Source organism: Syzygium oleosum, unplaced genomic scaffold, assembly GCF_021117445.2.
Source record: "Syzygium oleosum isolate NSW1041296 unplaced genomic scaffold, Sole_v2.1 Sole_v2.14, whole genome shotgun sequence".
In the NCBI taxonomy this organism is placed as follows: domain Eukaryota; kingdom Viridiplantae; phylum Streptophyta; class Magnoliopsida; order Myrtales; family Myrtaceae; genus Syzygium; species Syzygium oleosum.
The window spans coordinates 4,210,755-4,231,783 of NW_026607498.1; the positions used below are offsets into that span (position 1 = coordinate 4,210,755).

At 38.0% G+C, this 21,029-nt stretch overlaps 3 protein-coding genes across 12 annotated transcripts in view; all 3 read right to left on the reverse strand.

The window, feature by feature from the left end:
* The window catches only part of LOC115689161 (uncharacterized), an 86,646-nt gene that overhangs the window by 55,260 nt on the left and 10,357 nt on the right, over positions 1–21,029 (reverse strand).
* LOC115663202 (uncharacterized) overlaps positions 1–21,029 on the reverse strand; it is a 72,170-nt gene that overhangs the window by 40,525 nt on the left and 10,616 nt on the right. The window lies entirely within an intron of this gene.
* On the reverse strand, positions 7,355–11,488 carry LOC115664115 (serine/threonine-protein kinase rio1-like). 11 transcript variants are annotated; one of them, XM_056317736.1, is made up of 5 exons: positions 11,339–11,478; positions 10,965–11,256; positions 10,110–10,252; positions 9,917–9,996; positions 7,355–8,210 (listed from the first exon to the last, which is right to left on the reverse strand). In XM_056317736.1, the coding sequence occupies exons 2-5, from the start codon at positions 11,067–11,069 to the stop codon at positions 7,789–7,791; spliced, it is 750 nt and encodes a 249-aa protein (XP_056173711.1). In that variant the 5' UTR covers positions 11,070–11,256; positions 11,339–11,478; the 3' UTR covers positions 7,355–7,788. The 11 variants fall into 11 exon arrangements, with proteins under 11 accessions (XP_056173711.1, XP_030441924.1, XP_056173716.1 ...); XM_030586064.2 differs by adding an exon at positions 10,373–10,437 and having other exon boundaries at positions 10,965–11,422; XM_056317741.1 differs by having other exon boundaries at positions 7,355–9,773; positions 10,172–10,252; positions 10,965–11,488.

A 21,029-nucleotide genomic window follows, 5' to 3' on the forward strand; every position in this document is an offset into this window, starting at 1 on the left:
GACAAATGGAGGGTAAAACCCCAAACCAGTACACCCGTCTACTCTCCCGTGCCATTCAACTGAGAAAATTGACTATGAAATTTAACAGAAACTAACGGAAGGTAAAATTGTCACAAGTGTACCAGTTTGAAATTCTTCGCGATATTAATCCTTTTTTTAAGGAACTTTCTAAGACATTTCGGCTGTGTCCTAATCAAAGAAATGTCCTAATCAAAGAAACCAACGTGGTCAACTGTCCCATAGGACACTCGGTCATAATTGGTGATTTGATTTTGAAGTTTCAAAAGTGGATAGATTTAAGGAAGGGCTTTCCCAGGAGTTTTTGGGTTACTGTCCAAAACACGCTGTTATTCTAACAGTAAATTAAGTACAGTCATATAAGCATTTCTTTTTAAAGGAACCGTGTTTCAACGTGTTAGAGATTTAGTTTTCTTTACAGTTTTGTCCCTCGTTTAATTTAATGTCGTACCGTTATTAAGGCTCCGTCTGTTTTGCGAAAAAATGAATGATTTGAAATTTTTTTTTCTAAAAACGATCGCTTATATCGCTTATAAAAATGAATGAACGAAAAATATTTTCATCGTTCACGAAAATATCTATATATAAATTGTTGTCTATAATGAAAACATTTTTCATTAGTTAATTATTTTAAGCAATACGAGCTATCGTTTTTAAGAAAATATTTTCCAAATCATTTACTTTCCGCGAAACAAACGGAGCCTAAGCCAAACAACATGCTTTGCGTGCGAAACAAAATAAAAATACATTAAACATATAAAATGTTTTTGATAAAAAGTCATACTTTTAGCACAAGACCCAACAGTGTTACTTCTTAGGACTAATAATTCAACTAGAAGTTTTGTAATATTGCTAAGGCTAATAATATTGAATCTCAAAAATGTTAGGACTAACATTTAAATAGCTATGATCAGACTAATAATTCAAATAGAAGGAAAACCATAATAATGTTACGACTTCTACTGGACTTGCGGAAATATGCAAACGGGTATTTACACCCAAACACGGCAATAACACTAGTATTTTGTCACAAATAAGTCATTTGATCCGATCGTCTAGCGTCATAAAAACGCCATGTTGTCCATTTAACTTTTGTCTACACGAGTAAGCCTTGCGGTTACCATGGACTACAGTACCAAGATCAATCCAAATCTTGAAACAACTTTGTTTCTATAGCTTACCAATCCAATGGACAATTGTTCAAAAAGTCCTCAAGCTATTGTACGGTGGGCAATTCAGTTCCAAACTTTTCAATTTAACCAATTTAGTTTTAAACATTTTGACGATTTGTCAATGTAGTCGTTCTAGCTAATTGGTCGGAAATTGCTAGGTGGACACCGGTATCCTACGTGCCATGACCGACACTGATGTAGACGATTTTTGTAATTCTTTTTTCAAGTTTTCCATAATTTTTCTTCTTTTTTTTCTCCTTTCCCTTACTTTCCTTTTTCTTTTTCTCCTATTTCCCTCCACTAGCCTCTGGGGCCTCAGAGATGGAAGTTGTCGGCCATAGCCCTCGCCAAAGGCCGGTGACCTACATCGACCATAGCTGAGGCCCTAGCGACCGACAGAAGGAAGTAGGGAAAAAGAAAAAAAAACCATGAAATTTTAAAAAAATTGCAAAAATAGTCAACATCAACGTATTTTCGGCCAAAATTGACTTGAAAGACTATATTGATAAATCATCAAAAGGTTAAAGATAAAATTGGCTAAATTGAAAAGTTTAGAATTAAATTGGTATCTACACAGTAGGCTTAAGACTTTTTCGATAATTTTTCCGACTAGGAAACACAAATAGAAAGATGAAACTTTATGGAAACTCTAATGGGGCTCAAATCCTAATAGATAGATAAGACTACTAATTCAACTAGAAGAAAAATCCACTAGTCTGCATCATAAAAACAGCATGTTGTTCATTCAACTTTTGTCTACACCAGTGAGACTCGCAGTTAGCATGGACAATAGTACCAAGATCAGCCCAGATCTTGAAAACCTTATTACATAGATTACCAATCAAATCCAGCATTACAACAGTAAACTTTAACATCTTCCCAATGGGATGACTGCCATTTCTCAATGAAAGACAAGTATAATGAAAGCTATTCTCTATGTCACATTAATGGCATGTTTGTGTATGATTCAATGAAAGCAAAAAGTTTCCGCTTGAATTTATAAATATACAAACTTCAAAAAATTTGTCACATGTGTACTAGTTTGAGGTTTTTTGTGGTAAAAAAATTAATTATGGATAAATTTATCACTGGCGTGCCGGTTTAGTATTTTTCGTGGTATTAACTCTTTTCTTTTCCTTCTTTCCATGTATGAAGATGGAATAAAACTCAATTTAAAAAAAATCGTGGAAAAATGTCACACAAAAAATTCAGCACGTGGCCATCTAGCATTGATGGACACCTCGAAAGAATGATTATAGCTTAAATCATCGCTAAACCAGTTTTTAGTAAATAAGTCTTAAAATTAAAAAAGTAAAACAGAAAAAAATGGAAAGAATTCATGGGCCACTTCAAATCTTGATGGATTTGAATATTTTTAAATTTAAAAGTATTTTCAAATATTTTAATATTAACAAGAGTAGAATTTTATATCACATATATCTTATGGTCTCTTCAGCTAAATTATACCGAATTTGTAGCACCAGAAAAAAATAGCAGGATATGTGTCCTAGTAGCTTAATTCGTTCAATTGTTTTAGTAATATTTTATTTGCTAATTTTATTCATGTTTAATTTGTTTTAAATTGGTTTTTTTTTTTGGGCATGCTCTATTCCATATATAAGGGGAAAAGTGCTAAGAATTGGAGCCCGGGTTAGGTTGAGTATGGGCTTGGTCCGAATCGGGTCAAGTATAAATTGCTAATATTGTATTATTTAAAAATGGATCAACTTGGGTTAGACCCGTTTTCGACCCAACCAAACCCCGACCCACCCTTTGTTAATACTGATTTAGGCATGGTGTTTGTCACTTGAAAGCATTTCTTAACATCTTTTTCCCTTTCGGAGGGCAAATTTCAACCTTTAATTTCATGATAGCAATTCCAAACCAAGCCAGCCAAGCATTCTCAATTCAACGGATAGAAACCATTCATTTTCTCACCCCCAAAAGTAAGTGAAGAAAATAAAATAAAATCACGGAAGGTGCCAGAACCGGGACTTGCTGACGGAAGGCTTTTCAAGGAGATTTATTATTTTATTTTATTTTTTTGCTAGAAGGCCTTTCAAGGAGATGCGCGTTGATACCTCGGGGAATATCTTGAATAAAATAAGCTGGCTACTAATACCTTCATGTCAGATAGAGAGAGAGAGAGAGAGAGAGAGAGAGAGAGAGAGAGAGAGAGAAAAGGAAGGAGCCAGGAAGCAGCAACGATGCGGAGGAACACGGAGCATGTTGAGCAAAAGAACACAAGTAAAATTCATCACACTGTTGAAGTATTTGGTTCTAGATGGGTGTGCGGGGAAATATCTTTGATCTAAAGTTTTGATAAGAATAACTCAAAACATTCCTCGATAGATGAGACAATGCCCCTCGTACTCATCAGAAAAAGTGGTCTTAATGACAATGCCCTTGTCTCATCTATGGCGTGAGAGCAGAGTTCTTTGACTTTGTTTTCCTAATTCTCTACCAAAGAAGAACAGCGACACACCAGTTTTTTCCTTTCCTCGTAAAGAACACGGGGATGGAGAGAAGGAAGGAGCCAGGAAGCATCAACAGTGCGGAGGAACATGGTGTATGATGAGCAAAACCTTCCCTCAGTCCCTTACATACATGAATACGCCTTTAGAATTTGGACCATAATGACTCTAACATGACAACTTAAACCCTCTCTCCTTTTTCAAATCTAGAGGTCTTGGTAGTTTTTTTTTCCTGATACGAGAACTTATCATTTGAATACGTAAGTGGCGTGTTTTAATTGAATATGATTTTAAAGTAAAATTGTGGGATCTCCCATGATATATCCCATGAGACTTTAGGGTTTAGGGTTTAGTCACAATTATTTATGCTTTGACATCTCCCACGAGACTAAATTAAAAAAAAAATACATATTGTAAGCGTAAAAAATTAAAAGCATACGCTTTAAGAAATCAGAGGACATTTTGGAAGCATCACAGATGGTTAGACAAGCCTTTACCAATCGATTAGTTTTTTTAAATACTCGTTATACATCAATTGTGTAACAAATGAAAAAAGAATTGGCTGTGAAAATCACTTTAATCGAGCCCTAAAATAGCTAACTAAGTTGTATGTACTTAGCATGACTAAACACGAAACGGAGCAGAAATTAGTCAAAGATATGCGTTCCCGGGCAGGAGCTCATGTCCCGATCAACTATTGAGATGACACGTAAGCTGTATTCCTCGTGTCGACACGAGTCCATCTCAAGCGTCATCTCAGCACTTCAAGAAATGGCCCATCTCCTCCCCCTGTGGGTCTTTTTTTTAGCTCAGGCGCGGTACTATATATATGCACAAAGACGAAGGAGCAAGCCGGTCGCTTACTTCTCTCTCTCTCTCACACACGCACACAGAAGAAGAAGCGAGTGGAGGATCTCCGGAGGCACCCCCAAAGTCTCTTCCTCTTGCTCTTCGAATCCTCCTCCTTTGGTCTCCTGCACTTGCTCCCCCTTCTCCACAGCATGCCGAGTCCAACAGCGACTTTGGAAAGGTACGTAATTCAATCACATGAATATGCTCTTCAGATCTCTATGCCGAGAGTGCGATAAATCAGCCGGTTTCTTTTCTCTTTCGAATCTATCTTTTCTGCCAATTTAATTTCTTCATGATTTAACATAGGGACGATGAACAGCCACAGCAGCCGCAGCACCAAGAAAGTTTCGACTCGACCAAGAGGTTTCACATTATATTCACATCGTTCAAGCTACTCGTCATCACGTATTTCAATTCACAACATACCGGCATATTGAGCCCCTCAGCTCTGCAATTTTACATAATTTGCGAAGTCATTTATTTCATAGCGCTAATCAAAGTGACTGGACCCGCACACCCAAACTTGATATACAGGTGCTTTTACATCGTTTTTGGGACTCTTGGCTCCGAGTTGCTTCTTTGGACAAGCTTGTCTCTGGTCATGTGGCTGGTCGTCAATATGTGCTTGCTAATATTTGCTTTGGCATCGTCTCGTCTACTCACACAAGGTTTCGACCATCTTCGAGAGATTGTTCAGCTGTCCGAGGATGTTCTGTCTTCACAAATTTAGTTTGATTTTTGAAGCTCCTGCAATCATTCTGTGTTTGTTATGAACTTTATTGTGTGTCATTTTGTACTAAGTACTGTTGATTTTGGGATAAGAGAAGGTTATTATGTACATGCTCTGAAGTTGGTGAACCTTACCCTGATGTCATGTCAAGTACACGATTATTTTAGTATCATTTGACTCTTTATCTCAGCCTAATTGGTTTTTTTTTTTTCTAGAGGTAACAAAATGGGCCCACTAACCCATTTTTCTATTCACATTTGCTGGGTTTAAAATTAATCACTTTAATTTTATGAATTGATTAAAATGAGTTATAACAAACAAAGACAAACTAAAACTTGATCGAAATGGATTTGACTCATATTATATTCAAGTTAAGGTTTAGATGTATTACTATTCTACTTGTTACTTTTTTTTTCTTCATTTTTCTCCTTCCGAGGAACATCTAAAAAGCTAAATAGAGATTAATTTTAATAATTTATTTTGGTAGCCCCATGATTCTTTTTGGGTCACTCGTCACAAATTACACCGATAATGAAACTTTGATATTTCCTTGTGTAAAGATGAAATAAAACTCAAATTTAAGAAAATCGTGCAAAAATGTCCCACAAAAGATTTCTGGCAACACAGTCATCTAGTATGAATGGACCACCTTGAAAGATTAATCAAGTTTAAATCATCGCTAAACCATTTTTTAATAAATAACTATTAAAGTTAAAAAAAAAGTAAAAAAAATGGAAAGATTAATTCGTACAATAAAAAATTTTCATTTTTTCCGTTTGAATTCAACCCAAGACACACTTATGCATGCAGTTTATTAAGTCATGGGCGATAAATGGTCTTATGATGTTGGCTCATACAACATGTACACTTCGCTAGATGGATCGTGGAGTCCTAGCCTATTTCCAAAGCCAATCTCTAAAACGATCAAATGGTACCGAATTTTGTTGCCGGGCCATGGGCAAAAAAGGGTTGCTCTGCCTTGGATGGCATGGTCGATGAAATTCTAGTATTGTCTCCAACCAACTGATTTGCCCGTCCAGGCCTAATTTTTCGATGACAGGGATGAACTGTTACAAAAGTCAAGAACCCGTCCACGAGATACCACCAAGTGTGCCTCTTCCCCTTGTTATTCACAAAGCTCAAAAACAATCCCAGAGTTCATTCGGTCTCCTCCATCTCCAAAACATGGTCGATCATATAGCGACACCCAAAAGGTACCTTACACATTCGTTTGAATATGTTCTAAGAGCTAAGCTTAGAGCGCGGATTAGTAGCTTTCTTTTCCTTTATAATATGTTCTTCTTCCAATTAATTTCTTCCTAATTCGTTACAGAGAGAATGGGCAACCACATCAATGCCAGCAATAAGAGAGTTTTAACTCAATCAAGAAATTCCGCATTATATTTATATCGTTCAAGCTACTCGTGGTCGGGCATTTCAATTCTCAGCATACAAGGCATTGAGTCACCCATTTCCATTGTTTTTCATCATCTGCGAAGTCATCTATATCGTAACACTGATTGAAGTTACCGGACCCTTGAGCCCGAATGTGATATACCGATTCTTGTATCTTGTTTTTGGGACTCTTGCTTACGAGTTGCTTCTTTGGACGAGCCTGTCTCTGGTTATGTTGCTAGTCGTCAACATGTGCTTGCTTTGGCATGTCTGCTGGCGCGAGATTCTGACCATTTTCAAGAAATTTTTCAACTGATCAACGATGTGCCAACTGATGTATGAAATTCCAGCAATTTACTTGTATTTGGGTATCAATTTTGTTGCATGTTGTTTGTAATAAATCCTGTGATTTTCATAATCTATTTTTGTAGATCCATGATTATTTTCGAGTCAAAAAGTCACCCCCACAGTCCCTTGAAGGCTCCAACCATTAAAAGGTTATTATCAAAACTCATAGCCAATGACTCTGCCTAAAGAGTCGTCTGGGGTTGGGTAACAACGAACAAATGCGATTGACATCAGAGTCCCAAAACAATACTTCATCACCTCCTGGTCCGGCAAATTTCACATCTGCCTAGCAATTGCATAGCCAGTCTTTGACCCTCACCTCAGTATAGCAATAGGCCTTAACTCTAATGATAGCAATTCCAAACTAAGCCAGCCAAGCAATGCTCAATCCAATAGATAAAAATTAATCATTTTCTCACCCCCTAAAGTAAGTGAAAAAATCAAATTAATATCATGTCAGGTATCCAACCATGGATAGTGGATCAGAACCGGGATTCGATTAGGTCATAGCCAACTCCTACCAAGGCCTCCGTCCTTATAATCACTAGCAAAAAGAAGGGAAAAAAACAGAAAAGAAGAAGCTGCTATATAATTTACCTTGGAACAATATACCAACACCATCTAAGAACGCTACCCTGACACAATACAAGACCAACATGAACTTATCCCTCTCGCTGTATTCTCAGCTAAAACTGGGTTTTTACCGCTGAAAGGTGCAAAGTCATCTCCACATCCGGTAAATTAAACTTATACAATACGAGACTCACTCTCTATCGACAAATACCGAAAAACACGTATATTAATACCACGGCCAGTAACGACTACCTAGTCTTATAGGCTTTGGCCAACTTCTCCTTCTTTCTTCACAGCCTTGGGGACTTTGTTTTTCCACGCTTACCATTTTCCTCTTTGACCTTCTTTTTGTTCTCCTTCCAAGCAGCCTTCTTGTCAACAGGAGCCTGCACCTCGGTTTCGGAAGCCGGCTCATTTTCTTACAATCTTCATCTACATCTCTATCAGACTTGGGTTCGCTACCGCAAGCTTTAGTATTATCACCAGGATCAGTCGCCTTTTCTATAGCATTAGCGTCCTCCTTCGTGAGAGCCTTATGTAACCAGGTAATAGTCTTGTAATACACGTCTCCACCGTCCTTCCCACTTGTTATCCGAATCACATCTCTCACACACTCTTCACCAAATCTAGTGTCTTCAGTATATATGACTGAAAGAAAACGTAATTGTCACCACATCCAATGAAGAATGTAAATTTAGATTGCTACTCCCTGTAGACTACAATATAATCTCTCCGTAAAACAAACCACAAATGCGCAAAGCATTTTCTCAGCATCATAAGTACGTGCATCAGGTTTCCATAAGAAAAAGTCTCCCAAGAGAAGTAAAAACTGGGTGCACCAAGAAGCAGATGCACTACAAACATCTGGTTGGCACAAGTGGCTTCCACTTTGATCTAGTATTACCTAGGTGCCTAGCAAATTTGGTCCCAGGGCTATATAATATTTTGTATGACAAGAAAACATCACAGTTCAAAGTTCGCTATATAGCCTGTTGAAAATTCATACACAGTAGTACAGTTAGATCCTGCATCAAAATCTTTGCAAGATGCTATACTGATAACCATTTACTACCTAAAATTCATGGAGTAACATTGACAGAAGCAAGGAGCTTGTTAAACCGACTATTTCTTTGATGCCAAAACAAAGGTTAAAGGCGTATGGATTGACTACGGAGACAGAAAATTTGTTATTAAATACTGTTTATTGATGTTTTGTCCTAACAGTTATTAGTCTCACCGTGGACTATTCTCGATGTTAATGCTGGTCCTGGTTCAGACGAGTATAATAGTACCATATGTATGGAGTTTGCGTGAATATAGCATCAGACACCAACTGCTATCTATAAAGACCATAGAAAGCTAAGAGTTATAGTTCATGGTGAAAAACAGTTTGGATGGAGTATCAAAAGGAGTAAATGCATAGTGCTAATCAGTCAAGACAACAGTGAGTTGCACAACATGAGTTGAGCAAAGGGAACAAATCCAGATAAGTGGTCACTTCAGAACTTCCAGTAGGTGAGATGCAGAATTCAGTGCAAGTCAATCATCACAGCTCTCCTCCGGTTTATGTTTGTGGGTCGAAGTGACAGCACAGTTTGGCGTCCAAATAAAGGTAGATATATGGCTGGAATGCTCCAAGGCTTAGAAGTAAGACCTCCATCCTTAGTTTTTCATGATATTAACTTCAGAGTCAACTAATATTAAGACCATTTGTTAACAGAAGAACAACTTGACTTCGATAACTAGATGACATAGGTTTTGATCCAGAAGAATTAAAGGTTCTCGGTTCTGTGGTAAAAAGCATTAAGAGAGCCCATAACATCGGAGGAGAACGAGATGAAAGGAAGAACAGAAATTGGACAGGCAGATATAGCCATGAATCTTTTTCTTGGCACAAAGCAGGCCTGAGATCTCAGATTTGTAACTCCTTTACATTAATGAGGCTGTGTCCATGGCCTTATCCCACGATGGAAGAAAATCATATAATAACAAATAGAAGAAAAGAAAAGCAAAACCTACCATGAAACTATATGCACGAGACACCACTACAGAATCAATATTCTAGTCTTGAAGTAAAATCACATTGCAAACTAAGAATAGCTCCTTTCGGCCAGATACTTAAGAAAAAGAACTGACAGTAGCTCCTAACATAAGATAAAACAAGTAACTATCAAACGATACAAGCCGACATTCTCCACAATGCAGCAGTGACTGCAATCACAACAAACAGAACCTGTGCATCAATCGTCAATTCGAGAAAGAATAAACATCACAAACTTGTAGCTAAATGCATTATTGCACTTTCGAACACCCATGAAGGGGCCATACAAACAACTAAGAACTATCACACTTACTTGAACACCAGCGCTGAAGTCTTGTAGACTTTAATTGCCAATTCTTGCCCATCAGATTTTGTTGCATGATAGACATTTGCCTAGAAAAGTCAGAGTGACGAAAGGGACAAGAGACTATGCAGTAGTAGCAAAAAATATGAAAAGATCACAAGTAAAATTGCGAAATTATAACGATGATGTGGAGAAGTTCCACCTACAATCAATCGGTAGAAAAAAGAAAGTGGCGAGTGCTGCTGACTGTAGATGACAGCATACTTCTTTACCAGTGGAAATGCAAGCACTTATATCATCAAATACTTGATGGTTGAGCATCTTGAAGAGAACCATCCGAGTCCTCTGATCAATGGCCAGCACAACCACATAAACAATTCCACAAGAACACGTCAGAGATGTTTCCATAGCTTCAGTAATAAATGGGAGTAGGAGTGGGGCACTGTAATTTAGAAGTGGACTTACTTCTGAACAAGTATTGCAAGAGGGGGCATGAACCAATGCATGCACCCATCAAAGAGTTTACTCAGCTATGATTAGGTCAAAATGAAATATGATTTAGCAAAGAGACAGATTAAGCTTGCAGAGTTCGTTTCAACTTTAAAACTTTTGATGATTAACTAAAAGTAATTATAGTTCATTTTCCTATATCCGTGAACCACAATAAATTCTGAAAATTAACTCCACTCATGCTTCATGCCGAGTACAGAAGATTTGACCCTGATATAGAGGTGCAAAGCAAGAGGAGGGAGGCCAATGAAGAAATTGACAAAAATTCTAATATCATTAAAAACAAACACATATTTACAGGGAACATAACGTCTCGAGAATATCCAAGCAAGCCAAACATGTTGTAATCATCAAAGAAAATCTCCACTCATCACCAACACCAGAAAGGAGACATCAAATTTCACTTTTTAGGCAAGCAAGGGGCTTAGCAACATACAAGAACCAAGCATGCCTCTGGATTACGAACTACACACAGGCATTGGGGATTAGTTAGAGGAAATAGATAAAGAAGGGTAGTCAAGAAACAAGAGAAAAAGAATTTCAGGACTTCCAAAGGGGAAGCGCGGACATGAGTGGGAGAGTTTCTGGCTCGGATTGGACAGGCGTTGAGGAGTGGACGACCGGGCACGCGTGTGAAGCCCTCCATGAGCATTCGGACGTCGCGAATTGGGAGCGAAGGGGCTCCTCCGTCCGCCTGCTTCTCCCGCCGTCTGTCAAGTCCAAACCATTCTTACACGCTCTCGATTTCTGAATCCGCCGTCTTCTCCTACTTCCATTCGATTTCCTTCTTCAATTCCTCCATTCGCTATTCCTAATCCTACTTCCGCTGATTCTCCTTCCTGCATGGACGCCTGTTACAGCTAAAACATTGAGCTCCTTCTCTGTGAGGCTGTTTGGTTCTAGAGAGAGAGAGAGAGCTACGTGAATAAGGGACGCGAAGGGGGACGATCGACGGCAACGGACACGAGAGACGGAGCTTCTGCTGCGGAAGCCACGAGCTCAATGGAACTCAAGGCCACGGAAGCGGCTGAGCGACTCGACGGGGCGGAGATTGGTCAATGATGGAGAGCTGCGACCGTTGGGTGCCATCATACCAACTACGTCAAAAATATTGGGTCAAATATAAATTGTTATCACTAGATAAAAGTTTTTACCCCCCAAAAAAAAAATCACTAGATAAAAGCTCGAACTGGACCATTAACATTGTCAGGAATTTAAAATAAACGTGTACATTCTATACTAATAACCAAATACAGCATATGTAATACAGTAACATTCTCTCTTCTCTGAATCAGAGGAATTTATTATAACATGACATATAACAAAATTGATGCCCAAACAAACACAGTATGATTCCGTGCACTTCAAGAGTCAAACTGAACTTCGAAAATCGGCACATCGTCGGATGGTTCAATAATCTCCTCGAGCCAGCGGGAAACTCGCGCGAGCACACCGCACGATGCCAAAACAAACACCAGCAAGCACATATTGACGACCAGCTACATGGCTAGAAGCAGGCTTGTCCAGATAAGCAACTCGGCGCCGAGAGTCCCCGAAGCGATGTACAAATAGCGGTGTATCGGGTTTGGGGTCGCGGATCCGGTCACTTGGATCAGCGCTATGAGATAGATGACCTCGCAAACGATGTAAAATTGCAGAACTGCGTGGCTCAGCGCCTCGATAGGCTGCGAATTGAAATGAACGATGGCGAGCAGCTTGAACAAGGTAAATACAAATTGAAACCTCTTGGTTGAGCCAAAGCTTTCCTGTTGCTATTGACGTGGTGGTTGTCCGTCGTCCCTATAGCGAATCGAGAAAGAAGAATAGATTCCAAAGAAAGAAGAAACAAAAACCGGCTACTCAATCAGCGCTCTAAGCAGAGTCTTAAAGAGCATATTACCACAAACGAATCACGTATCTTTGAAGTGTCGGTGTTTGATCGGCCATGGTCTTGAGAAGGGGGGGACCACTGTGTAGAGACCAAGGCTTGGTAGACTGCTTCTCCGGCAAGAGCTCCTCCACCTCGCTTTGAACGTATTCTGATCTGGTGCTTTTGTGTGTGTGTAGACTTATGAAGAGCTTTAATCACTCATTTACATTTACAGAGCTGTTGGCGTACTTGGCCTACAACCAAGCTCCCGTCTCGGCGAATGCGAGGACGAAGTTACCGTGGGGCAATTTTTTTTACATAAAAAAAAGATAATAATAATAATAATTAAAAAAGAGCTAGTTGAGTCCGAGTGCTAGATGAGTTAGTCAAGTCAGCTGACGTAAGCTAGCTCTTTTTTTTTATTATTATTGTCTTTTTTTTAATGTGTCAGCCAGCTCTTCTTATTATTACTCTTATCCTTTTTTAATGTTAAAAGGGAAATGAGTACAATAGAGTTTTCGGACCTAATAGCATCATTAAAACACATTCCATTTTCTCATCTCTCTCTCTCACTTTCCTTTAACATTAATATCTCACCATAATATTTACATTATTTGGACTAAAAGGTAGAAAGGTTAATTGTCCAACGTAATCAGACATTAGTATTGCTAGAACAATTTGCATAGCTTCACTAGTTTGATCAAATTTACCTCGATATGCAATCATGTATCTAAATCACCAATTAATAAATGAGAGTCATATAGGTTCGCATCTATTTTTTCAAATAGCCATCTATCTATAAGTTAGGTATGCACAAACATGATTTAACAACAAAGTAAACTGTACAATGCTAATTCCCTCCAACCCAAAAAAAAAAAATTGTACAATTCTTAGGTGTTTAAAGAATTGATATGTTAATGAGTTCTAAGAAAATTTTAGTTTTTCCCTTAATATATGTTGCATTTGTATTGTTAAAATAGAAGTTTCATATTTCTAATTAATTATCTTCCTTAGGAAAGGATATTCTAAATAAAATGCTAATCCTTCTAATTAATAGTAATACTTAAACTATCTTACTAGAAACCACACGTGAATACCCCAGTTATTGAATAAAAAGTAGACGAAATATCATATTAATGACCTACAGTTAAGCTACATATTATGAGAATAAATTACATAATTGTGAACTTGAATATACTTTGCATAAATTAGAAGAAGAAAATCCAAAGGTTTTCCATATGGCAATGTACGGATGAAGAAGCACCTTTTACTTGATTTGGGAACGTCAGGGAAGCCACTTGCCTTATTCAATTTCTCAGATTTATCTAATCGGGTGGATGCACGTGCACCCCCATCCAACAAGTCACAGGTTGGCACTTTTTCAGTCAGCGCTTGGTAAAGAAAGAAATTCCATGGACAACAAAAGCGGCTATTGAGGCCAACAACCACCGCGGCGGGACCAGGTATCTTTTCGCCGTGGCAAAAGAATCTATTAATGGATTCCATCAATCTAATCCGAAGACAGTTAATGGTTGGCCGCCATTAGTTTAATCCAATTTAATCCGTGTCTTCAGACTAAGATAATGGTGACCACCGAATAATTTAATCCATGTCATCGTCACCATACTTCGGATCGCCATTAATTTAATCCGAAGAATGTCGGGTCTTCGGCACCGTTATTTTAATCCAAAGACCCAAAATATCATTAATTTAATCCAAAGACCCTAAATCGAAATGCTCCAAAGAATGGTGGCAACGGTTGGCTGTAGGAATGAGCCATTTGAAGGGGATGGATAATAAAATGGAATGATCTACGTCCAAGGCCTGCGCATGTTGAAATTGGACTCGATTGTTTATTCCTTTCTTTTTAGGGTTAATACGATGAAAAACCTCAAACTGATACACCTGTGATAAATTTACCCTAAACTAATTTTTTTACCACGAAAAATTCTAAACTGGTACATCTATGACAAAATTACCCCAACTTAATATTTTGACCACCAAAAATCTCAAACTGGTACATTTGTAACAAATTTACCCACCGTTAACTTGAATTAATATCACGAAAAATCATAAACCGGTACACATGTGACAAATAGAGGGTAAAACCCCAAACCGGTACACCCGTCTACTATCCCGTGTCATCCAACTGAGAAATTTGACTGTAAAATTTAACGGAAACTAACGGAAGGTAAAATTGTCACAAGTATACTAGTGTGCGATTTTTGGCTGTCAAAAAATTAATTTGGGGTAAATTTGTCATAAGTGTACTAGTTTGAAATTTTTCGTGGTATTAATCCTTTCTTTAAGGAACTTTCTAAGACATTTCGGCTGTGTCCTAATCAAAGAAACCAACGTGGTCGACCGTCTCATAGGACACTCGGTCATAATTGGTGATTTGGTTTTGAAGTTTCAAAAGTGGATAGATTTAAGGAAGGGCTTTCCCAGTAGTTTTTGGGTTACTGTCCAAAACATGCTGTTATTCTAACAATAGATTAAGTACAGTCACATAAGCATTTCTTTTTAAAGGAACCTTGTTTCAACGTGTTAGAGATTTAGTTTTCTTTACGGTTTTGTCCTTTGTTTAATTTGATGTCGTACCGTTATTAAGGCTTCATCTGTTTTGCGAAAAAACAAATGATTTGAAATTTTTTTTTACTAGAAACGATCGCTTGTATCGCTTATAAAAATGAATGAATGAAAAATATTTATATATAAATTGTTGTCCATAATGAAAACATTTTTCATTAGTTAGTTATTTTAAGCAATACGAGCTATTGTTTTTAAGAAAATATTTTCCAAATCATTCACTTTCCGCAAAACAAATGGAGCCTAAGCCAAAAAACATGCTTTGTGTGCGAAACAAAATAAAAAGACATTAAACATATAAAATGTTTTTTATAACAAGTCATATTTTTAGCACAAGACCCAACAGTGGTACTTCTTAGGACTAATAATTCAACTAGAAGTTTTGTAATATTGCTAAGGCTAATAATATTGAATCTCAAAAATGTTAGGACTAACATTTAAATAGCTATGATCAGACTAATAATTCAAATAGAAGGAAAACCATAATAATGTTACGACTTCTACTGGACTTGTGGAAATATGCAAACGGGTATTTACACCCAAACACGGCAATAACACTAGTATTTTGGTCACAAATAAGTCATTTGATCCGATTGTCTAGCGTCATAAAAACGCCATGTTGTCCATTTAACTTTTGTCTACACGAGTAAGCCTTGCGGTTACCATGGACTACAGTACCAAGATCAATCCAAATCTTGAAACAACTTTGTTTCTATAGCTTACCAATCCAATGGACAATTGTTCAAAAAGTTGTCAAGTTATTGTATGGTGGGCAATTCAGTTATAAACTTTTCGATTTAACCAATTTAGTTGTAAACATTTTGACGATTTGCTAATGTAGTCCTTCTAGCCAATTGGCCAGAAATTGCTAGGTGGACATCAATATCCTACGTACCATGATCGGCACTGATGTAGACGATTTTTGTAATTCTTTTTCCAAGTTTTCCACAATTTTTCTTCTTTTTTTTCTCCTTTTCCTTACTTTCCTTTTTCTTTTTCTCCTATTTCCCTCCGCTAGCCACTGGGGTCTCAAAGATGGAAGTCGTCGGCCATAACCCTTGCCAAAGGCCGGTGACCTATGTCGACCATAGCTGAGGCCCCAGGGACCGACAGAAGGAAGTAGGGAAAAAGAAAACAAAACCATAAAATTTTAAAAAAATTGCAAAAATAGTCCATGTCAACAATTTTTCGGCTAAAATTGACTTGAATGACTATATCGGTAAATCATCAAAAGGTTAAGGACAAAATTAGCTAAATTGAAAAGTTTAGAATTGAATTGGTATCTATATGATAGGCTTCAAACTTTTTCGATAATTTTTCCGAATAGGAAACATCACATTCTATTCCAAATAGAAAGATGAAACTTTATGGAAACTCTAATGGGGCTCAAATCCTAATAGATAGATAAGACTACTAATTCAACTAGAAGAAAAATCCAGTAGTCTGCATCATAAAAACATCATGTTGTTCATTCAACTTTTGTCTACACGAGTGAGACTCACAGTTAGCATGGACAATAGTACCAAGATCAGCCCAGATCTTGAAAACCTTATTGCATAGATTACCAATCAAATCCAGCATTACAACAGTAAACTTTAACATCTTCCCAATGGGATGACTGCCATTTCTCAATGAAAGACAAGTATAATGAAAGCTATCCTCTATGTCACATTAATGGCATGTTTGTGTATGATTCAATGAAAGCAAAAAGTTTCCGCTTGAATTTACAAATATACAAACTTCAAAAAATTTGTCACATATGTACTGATTTGAGGTTTTTTGTAGTCAAAAAATTAGTTATGGGTAAATTTATCACAGGCGTACCGGTTTGGTGTTTTTCGTGGTATTAACCATTTTCTTTTCCTTCTTTCCATGTATGAAGATGGAATAAAACTCAATTTAAAAAAAATCGTGGAAAAATGTCACACAAAAAATTCAGCACATGGTCATCTAGCATTGATGGACACCTCGAAAGAATGATTATAGCTTAAATCATCACTAAACCAGTTTTTAGTAAATAAGTCTTAAAATTAAAAAAGTAAAACAGAAAAAAATGGAAAGAATTCATGGGCCACTTCAAACCTTGATGGATTTGAATATTTTTAAATTTAAAAGTATTTTCAAATATTTTAATATCAACAAGAGTAGAATTTTATATCACATATATCTTATGGTCTCTTCAGCTAAATTATACCGAATTTGTAGCACCAGAAAAAAATAGCAGGATATGTATCCTAGTAGCTTAATTCGTTCAATTGTTTTAGTAATATTTGATTTGCTAATTTTATTCATGTTTAATTTGTTTTAAATTGGTTATTTTTTTTTGGGCATGCTCTACTCCATATATAAGGGGAAAAGTGCTAAGAAATGGAGCCCAAGTTAGGTTGAGTATGGGCTTGGTCCGAATCGGGTCAAGTATAAATCGCTAATATTGTATTATTTCAAAATGGGTCAACGTGGGTTAGACCCGTTTTCGACCCAACCAAACCCCGACCCACCCTGTGTTAATACTGATTTAGGCATGGTGTTTGTCTCTTGAAAGCATTTCTTAACATCTTTTTCCCTTTCGGAGGGCAAATTTCCACCTTTAATTTCATGATAGCAATTCCAAACCAAGCCAGCCAAGCATTCTTAATTCAAGGGAAAATTTCAAAAAAGGACCCAAAGTGGGGTCATTTTCCCAAAAGAGGGTCCAAAGTGGACGTAGTGCCAAATAAGGGCCTGAAGTGCCCAATCAGTCTCAAATTGGGGCCCGAAGTTCTCAATCAGTCTCAAGTTGGGGCCTGGCTTCGCCGGCCGGTAAGCAAGTTACTGTTCCGGTTAGGGCAGTTTTGTCCAAATAAAATCTGAATCAAAGGAAAAGGCAATTTTATAAAAACAAAACTTGCGTTTTTCTTTTTCCAACCCCAACCCACTTCTGAAAAAAAGAAAACCCTCAATCCACTCTGATGAACGAAAGGGATGACCTGAAAGACTGAGGCGGTGGGTGACCGGCGGTGCGTGACCGGTCGGCGGCGTGCGATCGGCGGCGGGGGCAGCGACATGTGACCGGGCGATCGTGTCTTTCCTTCACCCATCTTCTACAGCTACAAGAATTGATCCTCCGTTCGTGCTCGCATTCGAAGGGTTGACGGTGAAGTTCCCCGCCTCCGCGACATTCTCTGCGATTTTGCGCTTACCAAATTTGCTCTGGGTTCCTCTTTCGGCTCATGAATGTTTCGATTCGGACAAAATCCGTAAGCGTCGAACGTGCGTACGAAGATTCCTGATCTCGTCTCCATCCCGGAGATGCTATTTTGCGGCGTGTTCCTAAGTTCGCTGGACATGTCGAAATGGTAAAGTGCGCGCATATTCATTGTTAATCTCTGGCGTCCAAGAACAACGATTCAGTCTGCAATGCGGACTGGCTTTTGTTTTGGAGCGATCTGCTGAATCGGTATCATTGCAAGAATCAATCAGTAGCATCAACAACGACAATAGCAGCAACATCATCAGCCCTAACAACTTCTACATCCGCCTCATGCTCACAATATGTGGTAGAAAGCACTCCCTCAGCCCCAACATCACAAAGTGAGACAGTTGAACTGCTTGCGTCATTTTTTAACAACATTTCAAGCTCAACATCATCTATCGGAAGAGAGAAGATGCAAGTATTCATCTATGCTTGACTTTGTCATAAAAGTGTTCTTACTTGTGCTTGACTTTGTTTTGACTAATTATTTATTTTTTATTCAACTGTAGGTAAAAAGGAAGATGTGAAGACGAGCAATTTTTTGAGATATGCAAGACCAACAACACAAATTCTTTTTTCTTTTACTAGTAGTTGACATGGATGGGTCTGAATGAGTTCATTTTGGAAGCATCTCAATGTATAGGTCTATTGTGTTTAGAAAATTGGGATGTTTCTCTTTTTTGGCATGATAAAGGATATGAAGGTTCAAAGCGAATAGTTGAAGCTGTGAAAGGTAAATGTGCATTTACAATTGGGGTTGCTGGTTTTTGTAGGGGAGGTGAGTAGCTTTGTTATGAATGATTCTTTGTTATGCATTTGAATTATATTGCCAATACTATCTTAAAGTAGTTGCAATACTGTCTGTATTGCAGGAACTTTTCAAAGCCAATACTATCTCAAAGTAGTTACAGGAACTTATCTGTGCATATGGCTTGCATAACGGAGAAAAAGTATGTCCTGATGGCTTGGAAAGTTGGAACAGCACTTTGTATGACTATACATATATGATTATCTGGTGAAATAAACATTTACACAGCCCACAAGACACTAAAAATGTGATGCCTATTTACAGGTTTTTTGCAGGATCATTCTTGCAGGTGGTAACTTTAGTGCAAGTGATTTGCTACATGAAGGTCAGTTTTCCTGTTGCGTAACGATATTTTTTTCGTGTAACTTACTTCCATGCCATTTGAAATTTTACAGCACCAGGATCGTGTTTCTCACTTTCGTCTTTCTGGAGCAAGGGAACGAACTTGAAGGTTTACCACTGAGTCACTCAGTGGAGGAGGAATGCTCACTCAGTGGAGGAGGAATGCTTGCTAGATGTACGCGTATACACGTACTTTTGCTATTGTATAAGACATATTGACTTCGACATCAATGAAAGGAAGATTACTCATGAAGTTGAACCTTTAAAGTTTCCTTTTTTCTTCTGGTCTCTTTCTTCATGAGTCATTGGCCAACTGTTTTATTTTAAGGTATATTCAGTCAATCCAGTTTGGAAATTTCCACATTACTTGTAAGCAACTGGGTCTTGCCTCCTTATTAAAGCAGTTGGTTACTTATATCTCATAGTTTAGTAATGTGTGTCGCATTGGCATGATCCTGCAATGAGTGGTTATAATCTCTTACATGAAGGCACATTTTTGTGTGGAATGAAGGCACATTTTTCGAATATCCCCCACAACTTGCTCGCTCCTCCATGATTCTTTCAATGTCATGCAATCCACCACTACTCTTCACCATATTTTCTTTTGCTTGCTATGAATGTGAAAAACAGAACTTTCATGTCCCTTTACTTTGATCCTCTTTCAGGAGTGTTCCTTAGTGGATAGCAAGTTCCAACGTTGAACTTAGGATTAGTGCAAGACGCTGACTTTTCTTTGCCAACTCATTGCTCCGCTAACATGACAGACCTTGGTGTACAATTTTTTGAATCTAGTGATATAAATCTTCTGAATGTGCGGTTGCAAGTAAATGGACTACAAGACAAGCAAAACTGAATTTGCACCCACATCAAAAAATCAAAAGTTCCAAAAGCTTTCGAGTAAGCATGCTAAATGAAGAGGCCTTGAGGGTCATAATGCACTGTAAATATAGTTCTTGACTAAAATAGTGAGCTATGCGTGATTTCATCCTCTTTTCACATGGAAGCAGAATGCCAAAAAACTCAGTGTAAGTTCATCTTAAATCCTACTCAAGCATTACCCTGTCTAGCCAGCTTCTTGCTGTCCAAGAAATTAATCCTCGAAAGCAAATGATATTCTTCAAGTCCATATGAATTCAATGCAGAAAACAGTTAAAATTGACATCCTACACTTTATAAAAGAATATTAAAGCAGTACAGTTTACACATGACACTAATAATATATCATAATCTTACTCTGAAAAATTACATCAAGGCTTTAACTACAGATATACCAACAAAAACCAGTCAGCCAAAAACCAGCACATCAGGATGCATCAGTGACAACATCTGGCGGGAATTCCCCATCGATCTTATTGTCTCGCTTTGACATCATTGTACAGAATAATCCAAGGACATCTGCGGCCGAAATTGTTGAATCCAATCGACAATTACAAGGAACAAATGGCCAACACCCAAAAGGCAGTAACATTGCAAATAGTCAAACTGATGTTTAATTACTTCATCACTCCACCGGATGGCGCCATTCTAGCTCACTATATCGACCTCCATAGCTCCAGAAACTGCAGGTTCTGAAAACTGCGCGGAAGCAGTCTTGGGGTCCGCTGCTGCAAACGGACTCATAATATGAGCAGCAGCCGAGTCAACTTCCATCACCGAAGCCCTTGGAGGAGACGCCGGTTGCACCTCGACATCAGGGTAAGCCTGCTTAAATCTTGCTTGCAGCCCTTCTTCTACTAATCGTGCGCCGCTCAACTGATTACCAAGTGACAAC